Source organism: Thermobia domestica, chromosome 3 (genome assembly GCF_964235325.1).
Source record: "Thermobia domestica chromosome 3, izTheDome1.hap1.1, whole genome shotgun sequence".
Lineage (NCBI taxonomy): Eukaryota > Metazoa > Arthropoda > Insecta > Zygentoma > Lepismatidae > Thermobia > Thermobia domestica.
The window spans coordinates 321,327,848-321,343,656 of NC_137456.1; the positions used below are offsets into that span (position 1 = coordinate 321,327,848).

At 36.3% G+C, this 15,809-nt stretch overlaps 1 protein-coding gene across 1 annotated transcript in view; it reads left to right on the forward strand.

The window, feature by feature from the left end:
• Nucleotides 1–258: 258 nt before the first annotated feature.
• LOC145681879 (DNA damage-regulated autophagy modulator protein 2-like) overlaps nt 259–15,809 on the forward strand; it is a 53,685-nt gene continuing 38,134 nt past the window's right edge. Inside the window, exons 1-3 of the mRNA XM_081753483.1 lie at nt 259–356; nt 6,342–6,426; nt 10,896–11,017. Of these exons, the coding sequence (XP_081609609.1) occupies nt 6,344–6,426; nt 10,896–11,017 (205 nt within the window). The 5' untranslated portion in view covers nt 259–356; nt 6,342–6,343. The remainder of the gene's footprint in view (nt 357–6,341; nt 6,427–10,895; nt 11,018–15,809) is intronic.

The window sequence follows — 15,809 nt, forward strand, 5'->3', positions numbered from 1 at the left end:
GGTTCCTAATAGCAAAGAGATGCCTGGGACGTTCCATGGAGATCCTATTTACGTCCCCGTCCATTGGATATCCATGGATGTTTCCAGGATATTCTCTGCTGTTAGGGGCTGATTGGTTAGCTTAATACGGCTTGTGACATCGTAAATAAAATCCTTTTCATGCGTTAATTTATAGATTTGTCCTTTACTCTTTTTAAAAAGAAGATAATTGTTTATTAATAAGTTAATTGTTATGGAAACTCCAATTTTAACGAATTTAATATACCTGTATGACCTCAATAAGTATTTAATAATCGATTTCTTTGTTGCAAGAAGATCTACGAATTGGCTTTCTTCCTTCCATTTTCATCTTACACGTATGTATGATTTCATTCTTTTGAAAAGATAATATTTTCCTATTTTGTGTAAAAAGTACACTACCCTGATGTAAGTAAATAGAGACCTAAGAAGAATGAGTGCTATGGCTTTGCTACGTACCAGTGCAAGGCAGAAAATACTGTATTCCTGATGCTGAAGTATTTGGTGAAACCCCCATTGTCAGCACGTAAATCTTAAACCATAGTGGCATGGTGTGTATTAAGTGATCGATGATATCCTATGATACATGATAAAATTAGTCACAGAGTGCCTCAAGCAAATGTTGTTTCTTTGCAAATCAGAGTAACTGTTGCGGAATTTTAAGTGTAGTCTAGAAGATAGCAAACATTTCCTATAAGATGCATGTACGAGATTGTTTAGACTACTTCGGAGTTTCAACTCTTCCAGCAGATCATTTTGATGTATGATACAGTGTCCTGCGCATGTTTTTCTGTCTTAAAGTAGGATATTTACGCTTTTTGGAATTCCTTGATATGTATATATTTTGGCATTAATGTTCTCATCGCATGAAATGAGGTCCCTATGACCACTTTTCCAAATTGCATCCCCACACCATGGTACTTAACACCGTAACTCTGGTGTATCTATTGTTTCCACACCCACTGTCAATGACTATCTGAGAACTAGGAGAATCGACAAACATGAGAAAATGAAAAATAGTTCCAAAGTGGTTGTGGCTTGTTTAACATGATGGAGACCCAATGTATTTTAGTTTTACCATGTGATTTTTAACCAAAGTCTTCTTTCTGGTGACTGAAAAGTAGAATCCTCCACAATGCAAATAGCACTGGACATTTCATGCTGATCTGTTTAATCGCGGGTGGCCCCGTGTAGCGTAGTGCCCAACGCTCTCGGCTTCGGTGTGAGCGGTCCCGGATTCGATTGGCGGTGGGAGCACTCGGTCGGAAAAGTATAACACGCTTTTTCAGGCCCTCCACCCTGAATGAGGTTTTCCTCATTCACACCAGGAAAATGCCGGGGTGGTACCTAACTTACAGATTCCAGGCCGCTTCCTTCCTTCCCCAATCCTTTCTTCCTTCCCTACCCCCGGATTGTGTGTTCGGCGAGGGATGTCATCCCTCAAAGCGTGAAGGGCTAAATGGTCTTAGATGCCGAAAGCCCAGAAATCTAAATCCTAAATCCCTGTTTAATCTCGGCTGCAATGCCATTATCACATTCAGATGGCCAAATTTTTATATTGCATTAATACTTTCCATCCTAATCTCGAGCAGGGCTCAGGATTACCTTTATAATGCAACTGACAAGGTCCGACTGTAGCTCCGGGTGGTACACTCATGTCCAAAATTATTGTCGCATGTCTATAAATATGTTGTTGTAGGAATATAATTTGATAACGAATTCGCCTGGTCTTTTTTATGTTAGTATGTGTATAATCGGGAAAGACATGTGTGTGGCAAATTTCATGTGAAAAGAGCAGTAAATAAGAACAATAAAACGAAAATAAAACTTTCTTGTCCATTTAGCAACATTTTGGTTTACTCGTTCTAATTTTCGTATTTATAATTCTTTTCCTATGAAATTTACCACAAATATATATTTCCCGATTATACACATAGTATCAGTATTAAAAGTACCCTACAAAATAATTATCAAATTATATTCTTACGAGAAGACAGTTATAGATATGCGACAATCATTTTGGACATGAGTGTACATATCCGTCTTTCAGAAACCTTCCGAGGTTTTGGTCGGTTGCGGAAGGCTTATTCGGGCTTGTACCCAAAAGAAAACATTCTTTGCTTGGCATCTACCAATCTAATTATGAACATAACGTAAGCTAAAACTGGTGTCAGTTATGTCGTTTTGCGGTACTTCGCCGATTGGATGCGTGGTTGAGTGTCTTATACTAAGTTCTGTAGTAATTTATGAATGAATCAAAATGGATGAGGAACAAATAGTGAATGTTCGTTATTAGCTAATATTTAATTCTGATTTTTGAAGGCGAGGTTTGTAATTCCTAGTTACAATAATTTAGAATTTTCAGAATAATCATCTAGAAATTCTCAAAAGACAATTAGAAGAATTGATTAGGAAAGAAAATGCATAAATATGAATTAGTCTATATGTTTAAATAGCATTCAATACTAGTTTATTTACTTACCTGAGATATTGTTTTCTGCGTACAAGATTATAGCATACTATACCACATAAAAGCGAACTATTTATAAAGGGTTTTCATATTTTATCCGTGTTGGTGTTTTTGTTCATTTTTCGTGAAGTGAAAGCCATTTATATTTCATGCAATTTAGCATCACCTTTATTCAATGATAATAAAAATAACCAACTGTTGCACCTTTTTTGACTTGATATTTCTGTTCTAATAATTATTTTGATGTAAGTAAAAGAGCATTTGTTTCAAGTAATACAGTAGTAATTCTACCCAACAATCAGGCCGGTAGCCAGCCCAAAAATGTAGGGGGAACCCATTAGAAGTTAGGGGCGTCCAAATCTAACCATATTATAGTTCATTTGCAAGCCTACCGTGAAAATTTTAGGGGGGCGGTAAAAATTTAGGGGGCCCCGGCCACCCCTAGACCCCCTTGGATACGGGCCTGCCAACAATATAAATAAATGTATTCAACTTACAATTGAATAATGAAAGATATATATATTTACAATGTATTTTGCATGGCAATATTTATCTCATTACCTGATATATTTTAAAAATTGTGAGAAAGCTGGCACTTGCCATGTAATCACAGGAGCGAAAATGATGAGTGATGGATCCTTGACTAATAGTACAATTAGTCACAGAGGGCCTTATGCAGAGTCGTTTTGACGAATGATTAGCGTCATACTAAAGACTTGACTACTGCAGGAAACATATGTAAGTCGAACTCTTTAGTATATTTGTCAAAACGACTCTGCATAAGGCCCAGAGTGTCTCAAGTAACCGTTGATGATTTGTAGATCTGTTGGCCAAAAGTTTAAGACATTGCGTTGGTTCCGGTTGACTCGACCTTGGGTTTACGCATGTCTTCCGTTCAGTTTGAATCTCTAATCATGATAAGTGTTTCAACCGGTATAAATATTACGGGCGGTATTCAGAGAAATGCGTTAGTTGAACGTTAGTCACAGACTAGTTAGTATTTATACTAACTCTTTACTAAGGAAAGTACACTTTTTGGTATTCAGAGTCTACTTTCAGTACAATTAAAATGATGATTTGAGTATGATTAACTTGTAGAACCCCAATGCATCGGTGAGTAAAATAAATGTGGCAACTACAGAAAAGTAGATAAGCGCATGCGTAGTTTGTAAAAATGAAAATACATGAATTACGAAATACGAAATGTTGTGTCGCACGCTAAACCGTGGGTAAAAGATTAGTCTCTGCTCTAGATTAATTAGTCACATGTGATTAATTTCGTCCAATGCTACGTCTTAAACAGAGTCTCTGAATACAATTTTGATAACCATCCGTTAGTCAACCCCGTAGTATGGTGTTAATCAAACGTCAAAACGACTCTGCATAAGGCCCTATAGCACTAGGATGCAATGAGTCCTACTACACTTCTAATGCTCAATTGTGTAACCTCGCGTAAATTTATACATTTCTCACGGCCACATCTATGCATCATGGTGCCACTTGTACTGCATGCGTACACTACTACTGTCGTCATACTCATCGGTACATTAAAATTCAGATAGTAGTTGCACCAGTGTTCGAAGTGAAAAAAAAGCAAAGGCGGCATGTTTTATTATGATTTTGACTCAACATACCGGCTATTTAAATATTGTCTTGATCAGTGAAAAACCAGAGACGGTATGGCATACCACGCATACCGTCTCACTTCGACCACTGGGTTACATTTACGAAATGCTGAAGGGAAAACCTTTATAATATCCTTCACTTTTCAGTAAAAATCAATGAAAGACTATAATGAAGGGAATGAGCTCACGTGTTGACATTTTCCATCAAAGAAGCAAGTTTTTCCAGTGACATCAGTAGAAAAATCCTTTGTTAAATAATTGTAGACTGACTATTAAAATCCGTGCTAAGTGTCAAAACGAAAATGTTGAGCAAATAGCCCAGACGCTACTTCAGAACTGATGAGACAGTATTCTTCTGGGGATTATTTGAACTGCTCCCACAGTGAATACTAGATAGCCCTTTGTTCACTGAGCAGTGTTAGGCACATAGGACACATTTTTACATTAAACCGAACTTTTCCATTTTGGCACTTAGCACCGATTTTATATTCAGTCTCTTGACAAAGTCAATCGGTAAAATGATCCTTCACCCTCTCCTTGCATTTTATAGTTCGATCGAGAATGAATTCCCTTTAAAATATTCCGTAACTACTCAGACATGAAATCGCATGGGGGCAGGTCATGGTGTGACATGGGTGCTGAAGGACCTTCCATTGTCTTGCTGTTGCTTGTGTGAGGTTTAGTGTCAACGTGAAGGAGGACAAAGCTCCTCATCAGCAGGAGACCAGATCTGTGATTCTTGATCTCCTGTAACTTCAATGTCTTACATATTTGTATCATACTTGTAAGTAGTATGTAGGTACCTACCATGTTGATTGAAGAAAACTGTTTCATATTACCAGCTTCGGTCGAACTTCGTTTGAGTTCATCTAATTAATAACTTTATTACCAAATATTTCCGTTAAATTCGAAGCGTATCCATAAAATAAAGTTACACCCTCTGTAGGCAAAGAAGTTATATTTTCTTCCACCTGCGTGTAAGCTATACTGGCTTGCACTGTCAGCCTTCCTATTCATTCTCGCAGCTTTTGTTTAATGCTATGTCAAGTCTAATGTGACTAACACTTATTTAGAATGACTACACATACGCCGATTCAGATTCCCTCCAAGTGTGAAGTGTGTTCCGTCATACATTTAGGAGGTAAGTGATGCGCAGATGTTCACGCTATGTCAAGTCTAATGTGACTAACACGTATTTAGAATGACTACACATACGCCGATTCAGATTCCCTCCAAGTGTGAAGTGTGTTCCGTCATACATTTAGGAGGTAAGTGATCCGCAGATGTTCACATCGCATTTGTTCTAGATTATGGAAACTTCTTCCTAGACAATACTTCCTCGACGATGAAGAGATCGGAAACGAAATTGAAATGTGGTTCCAACAGCAAGTACTAGTATTCTGTGAGTGTATGATACAGAAGCTAGTATTTCGACTTAACGGGCATTTGGACAATGGTGACAGGTATGTCGAACAATAACACCTTACTAATAAATATGTAGTAATAAATATTTTGACAAGTATGCCTTTTTTAATGAACATTAGTCATTGTAACCTTACTTTCCGAATCCGCCTTGCATACAGTGTGTCCCAAAGTGTGGAATTTAGGGGATTTTGTAAAACATATTCGAAAAAAAAATATTTGTAACGAACAAATCCAGTGTATTTAGCTAGTCTATTAATATTTCATTATCTCGCGAAATGTACCAAAGATAAACGTGAAATTTGGACATCGCTAGAACCACTCAGCATTTTTGACGCCCTATGCTGTGCATTGTTAATTTATGATGCGTATTATCGCACAAATATCGAGTGTCATGTTGTTGTACGCATGTTGCAAAGAGGCTGGGTCAAGCTCCCTCGTGGCTACATCGTTAATGTACGCGTTCATTGTTCAGAAGACTTAGGTTCAGTTCCTAGCGGAAGGTATGGTTCGGATCCTGCGTTAAGCTGTAGGGCCACCTGTCATATAGCTTCGGGGCTAAATGGGACGCTAAATTTAATTAAATCAATCCAAACAGACTACATAAGAGTTTTGTGGGTTTATCAAACCAATTAATACCTCAGAATTCACATCTTAAGCGGTATCTCCGAAAGGAGGAGGAGAAAAGGGACAAAAAGCATATATCTCCCATCGTTGTTTGCCCATGACATTCACTGATGGGACATCCTATAGATAATAGTTATCGCCTACGCCATCTACAGTAAGATTATTACTTTCATTTCCAGAAATGTTCAAGTTAAAGTTTGTGATCCGACCGTCTGTGTGGCCTGTGATAGCTGCTTCGTATTGTGTTCTAAGTCTCGTTACGTTGTAAGTATTTATTGGTAGTTTACGCTTGTATATTTTGATCCGTAGCAAGATTTTCTTAACATTTTGCATGCCATGGGAGTCTATATGTTTGATTGACTAGCACATACGAGATTCCTATTTAGGGTGACCATCTTTCCCAACGTCTTCGGCGCAATCTTTCAAATTTAACGTTCTCCTTTTCAAATTTACCATTCTCCTTTCCAAATTTATCCGTCTTCTTTATAAATTTACCATCCCCTTCCAAATTTACCCGTCTCCTTTACAAATTTACCCGTCTCCTTTATAAATTTACCATTTTCCCTTCTAAATTTACCATTCTCCCTTCTAAAATTACCATTTTTCCTTCTAAATTTACCATTTTCCCTTCTAAAGTTATCATTCTCCCTTTCAAATTTACCAGGCTCCTTTCTAAATTTACCATTATCCCTTTTAAATGTATCATTATTCCTTCCAAGTTCACCATTCTCCCTTCTAAATTTATCACTCTCCTCCCAAATTTAGAATTCTCTGTTCCAAATTTACAATCCTCCCTTTCATATTTACAAGTATCCCTTTCAAATACATCATTTTTCCCCTACAAATGCAACTATCTCACCTTAAAATTTAACATTTTCGAGTTTGTCTCATATTCGAAGAAAACATTCTGCCATCAAATAATCTTATAGACGCAAATTACTCCCTTAAGCTCGTCTTTGGGCAACCGTATCCTTGGTGAAAGCTAAATCTCACAGAGAAAGAGGAAAATATTTCCACTCAACCCTTAACTTTAGGTCTCACTTCTAGTAGTGCAGATTTTGAGATTTAGAGCGGAATTTAGTGCCTCCGTAAGATTGGAATATGTAGTCTTCTAAGGTTTTACTTTTTAAATTTCCCATGTTACATGATATGTTCATTACTATGTTTTGAGTTATTTTCTTGTTCCATATTTTATATTTTCTTATTTATTGCTTTAACCTTTCTCTCTTTTGTTGTAGTTATATTTGAACTTTAGCTGGATAAACTTTAAAATACACGCTGCTTATCGATTAAGTAAGACCGTTATAAAATGGTATAGTACAATAGGAAAGTGAAATGAAATCTTTGAGGTTTACATCCTACGATTATGCCGGACAGCCTGAGGAGACGGTGATGATTAGAAATGAATGAAATGGTGGAATAAAAAAGTGGGAGGAACGGGTGAACCCCGAGGAAACCCACGTAGACGTGTTTGTCCACCACAAACTTCACTAGCACGAGCTGGTATCTAACCAGGGAGACCATGAACCAGAGTACACTCTACACCAATGAACATTCTACCACTCTACACCACTCTACCACTGAGCCACCGCGGCCCTAGTATAGTACAATAGAGTAGGGTAGAGAAAACCAGAGTGGAGTAGTAAAGTGGGGTAAGATTAGAGTTTTAAGACAGTTTTGACTCATTTTGTTAAAATTAATCGAATGTTACTTCTTGCGTCTATGTAAGGATATCAACAGGAGAGAACAATGTAAAATTCACCATTTCAGTTCTTTTTAGAATTTCACAAGTATTATGTGCTCAAAGAAATACGCGTTGTCGATAGGGAAAGGCAGATAACAATAGATGTAGATATATTCTGCTGATTAACAGTGTATCTTGTTACATGTACAGTACATAAATAAATAACAATTTCTTCCAGCAAAATAACAAATGTCAATTATAATTGGTAGTGATATATAAATTATATCTGAAAATTTAGGGTTATATCTTGTTAACCATTCCATGAACTGTCTTGCTGCTAGTATCGTAATGAAAAGTTTTAATGTGGAAATATTTCAATAACAGTTTCACCTCAATAACTGGAATTATTCTCGAAAAGTATACTATCCCGATGAATACCTTAATGAGAGAATATTTCAGTATCAGTGTCACATCAATAAATGGGATGCTTCTCGAAAAGTATAGTATCCTGATGAATAGGTTAATGTGGGAATATTTCAGTATCTGTTTCGCCTCAATAACTGGCATACTTCCCGAAAAAGTATAGTATCGTGACAAAGAGCTTAATGGAAGAATATTTCAGCATTAGTTTCATCTCAATAACTGACGTAGTTTTCTAAAATCGTAGTATCGTGATGAAGAGATAAATGAGCAATATTACAGCTTGACTTTCATCTCAATAACTGGCAATTCTCAAAAAGAAATTTTAATATAAATAAGTTTACAAATACTTTTATTTGCATTTCTCAAAAATTACGCAAAAGCTCTTATACTCATGCATATCAATATCTTCAGGTCAAAAAACATCTATCGATTGGTGCATCTGAATCTTTGGAGATTTTGTTTGTTTGTTTGTTTAACGTTAATAAAAAAACTAACGCCAAACCAACTACCAACTACTTCAAACATTTTGGTAAAACATCTCCCAAGGTTTTCGTAAGCTGCCTACAAAAAGTTAAAAAAAAAAAAAAACATTCATCCCATTGACATCATCAAAATAATAAAATCAAGTAAATACTACATACTTCTGGTTAGTAAGATTTGCTATAAGTTTCTCTCTTAAGCCACAGTAAATCATCAGTAATCTAAATAAATAGAAAAATACGCTTTAGGCATTTCACGTACGTACACTCATGTCCAAAATTATTGTCGCATGTCTATAAATATGTTGTTGTAGAAATATAATTTGATAACGAATTCGCCCAGTATCTCGTATAAAGTTAGTATCTGTATAATCGGCAAAGACATGTGTGTGGTAAATTTCATGTCAAAAGAGCAGCAAATAAGAACAATAAAACGAAAATAGTCCTTTATTGTCCATTTAGCAACATTTTCTTTTACTCATTCTAATTTTCGTATTTATAATTCTTTTCCTATAAAATTTACCACATATATACATTTCCCGATTATAAACATAGTACCAGTATTAAAAGTACCTTCCTAATCATAATCAAATTATATTGTTACAAGAAGACAGTTATCGATATGTGACAATCATTTTGGACATGAGTGTACATCTTAAACAAGCTTAGCGAAATATAATTTTTGGCAGTTTGTCTGATGAAGCCAAGAAGTTAAGTTTAAGTTGGAGAAACGGTTACACAATTATTACTTATATATAAAACTTGCTTTCTTCTGAGATTTTTTATTTTATTAAGTAATTTTTAAGTTTGCCGCACGCCTTGATAAAATCTGTTATCGTCGCGCAAGCGAAACAGCCTGGTTTTTAGTCCTTTCGGTTTATATTAAAAATCCAACCCTCTGTCTCTTGTTTGTTCGCCCAATTTTTTCTCTACACCGAGATAGTCTCTACCCAATTTCGTTCCTCTGCGTTTTCTTTGTATAAAAAGCAAAAGAAAGAATCTCGGTACGTTATATGCCCTTTCTCGTTATTAAAACAAAACAAAGCGGGCATCAGAAAATTGTCTCTGCTGCAACAGGTTAACACACAACCACACTCGGAGCAGAACAACACACACACACACACACAAATCAGGAATTTGATGACATTGAATTACTGCTACACTCGACATATAGTTAGGACCTTGTCCCTTCAGATTATTACCTGTTTCGGTCCATGACGCACTATCTGAAATCACAATGGTTTACCAACCAACAGGAAGTGGAAACAAGAGTAACTGAATTCTGTATTTACAATACGTGGCATCGACGTGGCATCGAGAAACTGCTATTAACCGTTATCCGAGCAAACTGGCCCTCCAGGCCCATTTGCTTGATTTTTTTTTTTCGAATTTTTCAATAACCATAAATATTTCGATGACATAAGATTCTGAATTCTTCTATCGTTAGTCAAAGTTAAAGTCATGAACATATCGAGTTGGTAAGGCCCAGTTGCCCGTCTACATTACAAAAATATCTTGCCCGGACAAGGGTCAAGGTGGCTGCAGAGAGTCGAACACGAGGAGCTTTACTTCGAATGTTATCCTCTTTTCGTTGTATCGTATGCTGTGTACCAGAATATTGAGTGACTTATCCTTGTATAATTAAGTTAGAATAGAATGCATATGTCAACTGAAGACTTGTAGCTTCGCATTCTTAAGAGAAAATGAAATTAAATCTTTGAGTTTTACGTCCCACGATTATGCTGGTTAGGCTAAAGGATACGGTGATGATGAGTAATGAATGAAATGGTGGAATGAGGAAAGTGGGAGGAGACGGGAGAATCCCGAGAAAACCCACGCACACGGTGTTTGCCCACCACAAAGTTCACTTGGTGGAGAGCATTCTTAAGAGAACTGGGGACTCCATTAGTTCTTTCATAATGAATATGCTTATCGTTGGTCTAGCCGCCAGCCGTGTGTCTTTGGTGTTCCGGGTCCTGGGTTGAATTCCAATTGTAGTGGTTCACTTCAAAAATGTAGATTTAATCATATGCCTGTAGCCTAGCTCCTGGCAAAAGACTAAAATACACAATAAAAAATAAATAAGTATAGATGTGAAACAATGAACGCTTCAGAAAAACAAATAAATAACTGTATTCTAATTTTAGATACATCATTGCAGCGGCCATGGAACATGTCAAACCGCCTCTTCCAGGACTTAGCCAGATAAGTGCCAAGCTACCTGAAAGATGTATTTATGGGGAGCTAGCCTGTATAGGAGTCCCTATGGGTATGGCAAATGTTTAATACTTGTGTATCTAAATAGAATTAGGTACCGTATATTGTATTAGTAGAAACACTGTTTATCTCATTATACATATATATAATATACCAAAAATATCCGAGAATCATTATAAAATTCAAAAAACTATACCTACATCGTAATGTCCTCCGTAACCTTCAAAGTAGTCCCCTCCGGCATGTATGCAATTATCCCAGTGATGTTCCCACTTTTGGAGGAAGCACCAATGGAACTCCACAGGGTGTTCAGGACCCATTGCGATTCCACTTGGAGGTCTTCAATGGAGTCAAAACGTCGCCTTTTCAACGCGACTTTCATCTTCGGGAACGGGTAGAAGTCACACGGAGCTAGGTCATAGGAGTAGGGAGGGTGGGAGACCGTTGCCATGTTGCTTTTGGCCATGAATTCCCACATAACGAGTGAGGTATGCGCGGGCGCGTTGTCATGGTGCAGCATTACTCACGCATTATTCCTGGGTGTATGTGAGTACAATGACTTACTTGAGATTTCCTTGTTTAACTCAAAAACAAGTTATATAGACCTTCGTCAATGACGTAAATATCACGAAACGTTTTACAAGTTGAGGCTACGCCATCGGTTTCAGGGATGGTCCTGATTTACATTACAATTCCTCTTTACATTAACATGTAATGTAAAAAAAAAAGGAAAGACGACAGAAATTATTTTCACATCTTTGAATTGTATCAACACGTGTAGAAATAGACAGTTCTGTGTTTATATTCCATAACACTAGTTTATTTTCTTATATTCATGTGACAAATTTGTGGCAAATTGAGCAGTGATCCCGGGCGTTCGGCTTCTGATCATGAGGGGCAATCCACTAGAGATTCGAATTCCTCTGAAGAGCAAGGTTGGAATTTTAACTGTCCTCGGTATTTCTGTGTTTATGTCATTGTAGTGTTTGGAATACATCGAATATCGGTGACGAATAATACCCAGGTTGGGGCGATTTGTTTTAAAAAAATATTGTGAAAGCAGGAAACTACCATTGCAGCTACCTGGGTTCAAATCCCGTCGTGGCAATTACTAATTTTTCTGTATGGAATGGTAATGTTTATGTAATTGGTATTGTAATTATGTTATTCCTTTATTATTATTATTATTATTATTATTATTATTATTATTATTATTATTATTACCACAGAAGGATTAAAATGACACATAGTCGAAGCTGTTCATAGGAATAGAAAAGATATACAATATTTCACATGTTTCTTAGGTTTACAAATGAACGCAATAATATTATTACGTTTATTGATTTACAGATAGAATTATCATTTTATGACAAGAAATGGAATATAAATATTTGTTAGCTGATAACAGAAATGCATTTTGTTTCGCTCTTCTTCTAGGTAGAAAAGTGAGGTGATATCTTAAATAGGATCATTCTCATGACTAGAGTTGTAAGTTCGATCACTTTGCAATTTGTGCTCAGCAAGGAACAATTCCTTGGAACTCGTTTTTGGCCAATATTACAGCAGCAAGGACGTGTTTAGCCCTTAGGTATTCAACAATTCTTATCCAAAGATGTACCGTTTCCAGACAGTACGAATGAAGTTGATACGGATGACGTAATTTTGTGTTGTTGGCATTTCACCTGTGAAGGAAGTCGTCTCAACTCTGAGACCCAGAGAAATAGAATATTTTTCACGTTAGTATTCATCAGAAGTATCAATATTGAAAATTATAAAAATTTCCTTAATTGCCTCACCGGGAGTGGAACCCGCGACCTCAACATTGTGGAACTAACGCTTAACCCTTCAAAGCCCATACGTATTTTTAATGATGATTTGGCCTGGTTTCAAGTGAATCTTGTTATTATGAGTCTATAAATAAAGGACGTGCAAAAAATTACGGAAACGACTGAAGGGACCTAGAGGGGGTGTCCCCTCTTAGGGACGCTGAGCATTACAGGTACCATTTTCTAGCATTTAAACAAATTATAGAAATACAAAACATGTTATTGACTCTTATCTAAAGTACATATGCAAAATCATTTTACATTGGATCTGTTATCAATGGAAGCTATTAAAAACTGTCATGAAGTATCTTCATTAGTTTGGTGAACAATATTTGTATGTACTTCATAATGATCGTAAGATGCCACCTTATTTTTGGTGCTAATTTTTATTATACAATTGCAACTCAGATCACTAAACAGTATTTATCAATACATGCATGTAGTAAACGATAAAAGTATATTTCCTATTCGAATAAAATTGTTATTGACATTGTCATTGTATAGCTACAACATATACTATTGTGAATATAGTTCTGTAAGTAGTACAGTCACTTTCAGTTGAAATTTATACCAACACTGAATATGGAGTCCAACATTACATTTCTTGCACATATTTCTAGTGTGTTTACGACACAGACCACACCTTTTCTTTGGACTTTTTTTCCTGCTTGTGATCACTGGTGTTACAATGCAGTTGGACGTTATCTGCTACCCTACTCTGCATTTTCGTTCCACAAAGTATGCTTGCCCCTGGTTGTTTTCCGTAAACACTACAATATGTTTGAACCACAAAACGATGAAATTCACAGTAGGTCAAACTTTCTTCTTTATTGGACGATTTCATCAAAAGCCACGAGTTATGGCAAGCTGTGTCAACACCAAGAGCAAAAAGCGGAAACCACCACTTTTTACCTCAAAAACCAATACGCATGGAGTGGATGTTTTCATCAAAGCGATCTACACCACCCATATACAGTATTTATTGTACTTCTGTACAACAGAAGGACTGCTAACTGAGATCTTGTTTCTTTTACCATTTACAACTCCAATTCAGTCAACCATCTGTACCGGGAGCACGCTGTGGCAGTTGGACGCCAAGGTAACAATATTATTGTCATGCCATTTGACAACCAACATATCTTCGGTCGTCTTGAAAGAAAATTCTCCTCTCTCTGTTTTCTCAGTACCTTACTGTTTTCTACAGGACAATTTTGCAAGCGGCACTCACGCATTGTTCCTGTTCCACCATTTCCATGATTAGATAAAATAGAGAGCAGGGACAAATTTCTAAAATAATAATCAAAGTAAAAGTTGTATGGGCGTAAATCTTTGGGCAGGCGTGATTCCATCTCCAACAAAACTGCCTGTCCAAGGCCATACTAATCTTGGAAAGGAAGTTTAGCGAACTTGGCTCCTGATAGGGTTCAAAAGAAATCAGATATACGGATCGCTTAGCCATTGACCAGAATTTGTAACCAAACCTCAATGGCTTTCCATGAATGTGCTGCTTGGCCCCATGACGGCCAAAGTATAGAGTCTTCGTTTCACCGATAGATATGTAGCTAGAAGCAATATGTGAGAAGTTACTAAGGCAATGTTTACAAATAAGATCAAGATATGTTCTTACTTTGGCAAACCTATCATTCTTAGGTAGATTCAAGTTATTAGAAAGATGGAGGTATTGCTGAATTTCTAAGAAGCGATTTCTTCTCATACTGCTAGCTACTAATTCATTATGAGTATCACTTTTCAGTTCCCAAAAAGATTCTAATGTATTTTGGGCACAAATAAACAGTAAGCAAAAGTATACACCCTTACTTCCTCAGGAGTGACATTCAAAACATGATTCCTTTAAAGAGCGTACAAGTTTGACATTTCGGCGATAGGTTTGATAACTCCATCGGTGAAAACATTTCAAAGTACTTTACTGGTTGCAGATCAACAAGGGAACCTGTATGAACTATTTCTTCAGTATCTCCCATTCCACTTTTGTTTATAAATGTATTATCGTCTGATGACCATTGAAAGCAGGATACAAGTTTTCGCCGTTTGGTTTTAGAAGGGCATCCTTCGCCTTGTGTCATTCTGTCTTTTGCATGTGTATCATTGCTGGCAGCACTGAAATTAACTTCCACATCACTTCGTAATAAACGACCAGGCAAATGATTGTCTGTTTCACCCTCGCCATTGCTTTCTTCCTCTGTGACATCACCATCATCAGGTGGAATGAGCGTTACGTCATCAACATCATCAATACCATCGCTGTACAGGTCGTCACAAATTTCATGGAGTTTCAAACTGAAAAGAAAATCCATAAATTTCATGAGCAACTCATATGCAAGACACACAAATAAAAACATGTTATTTTCAAAAGTCTATAACATTAAAAGCAGAAAGTATTATTATTATTTTTATTATTATTATTTTTTTATTATTATTATTATTATTATTATTATTATTATTATTATTATTATTATTATTATTATTATTATTATTATTATTTGGGAATGGAGTGCCAATGATTAGCGCATACCCACCGACTTTTTTCCACGCAATAACAGAAAATAATTACATTTAATATTGTTCAGGCTAGTTTAGGTTGTATCAGGATAAGTTAAGTTAGTTCGCACCTTTTATTCTAATCGAAAGTCATATTATGGTATATCTTGATCTCTAGTTGAAAATATTCTCATCTCTAAAAAATAACTAGCATTTTCCGGGTAACTAACAAAGACAGTAACAGCCTAATTACTTGCATGCACTCTGGTAAATCTTTAAAATTTTGGTTTTGCGTTGGGTATTTGCTAAACTTAGTCCAAAAGAAGAGGAATGGGTAGATTTGAAAGAAATACGGAAGTCTAAATCATGTACTGCTGTGTCTTGTACTATCTTTATAAAAGGATTTTGAAACAACAACAGCAACTACTACTACTACTACTACTATTACTACTACTACTACTATTACTACTACTACTACTACTACTACTACTACTACTACTACTACTACTACTGTTGCTT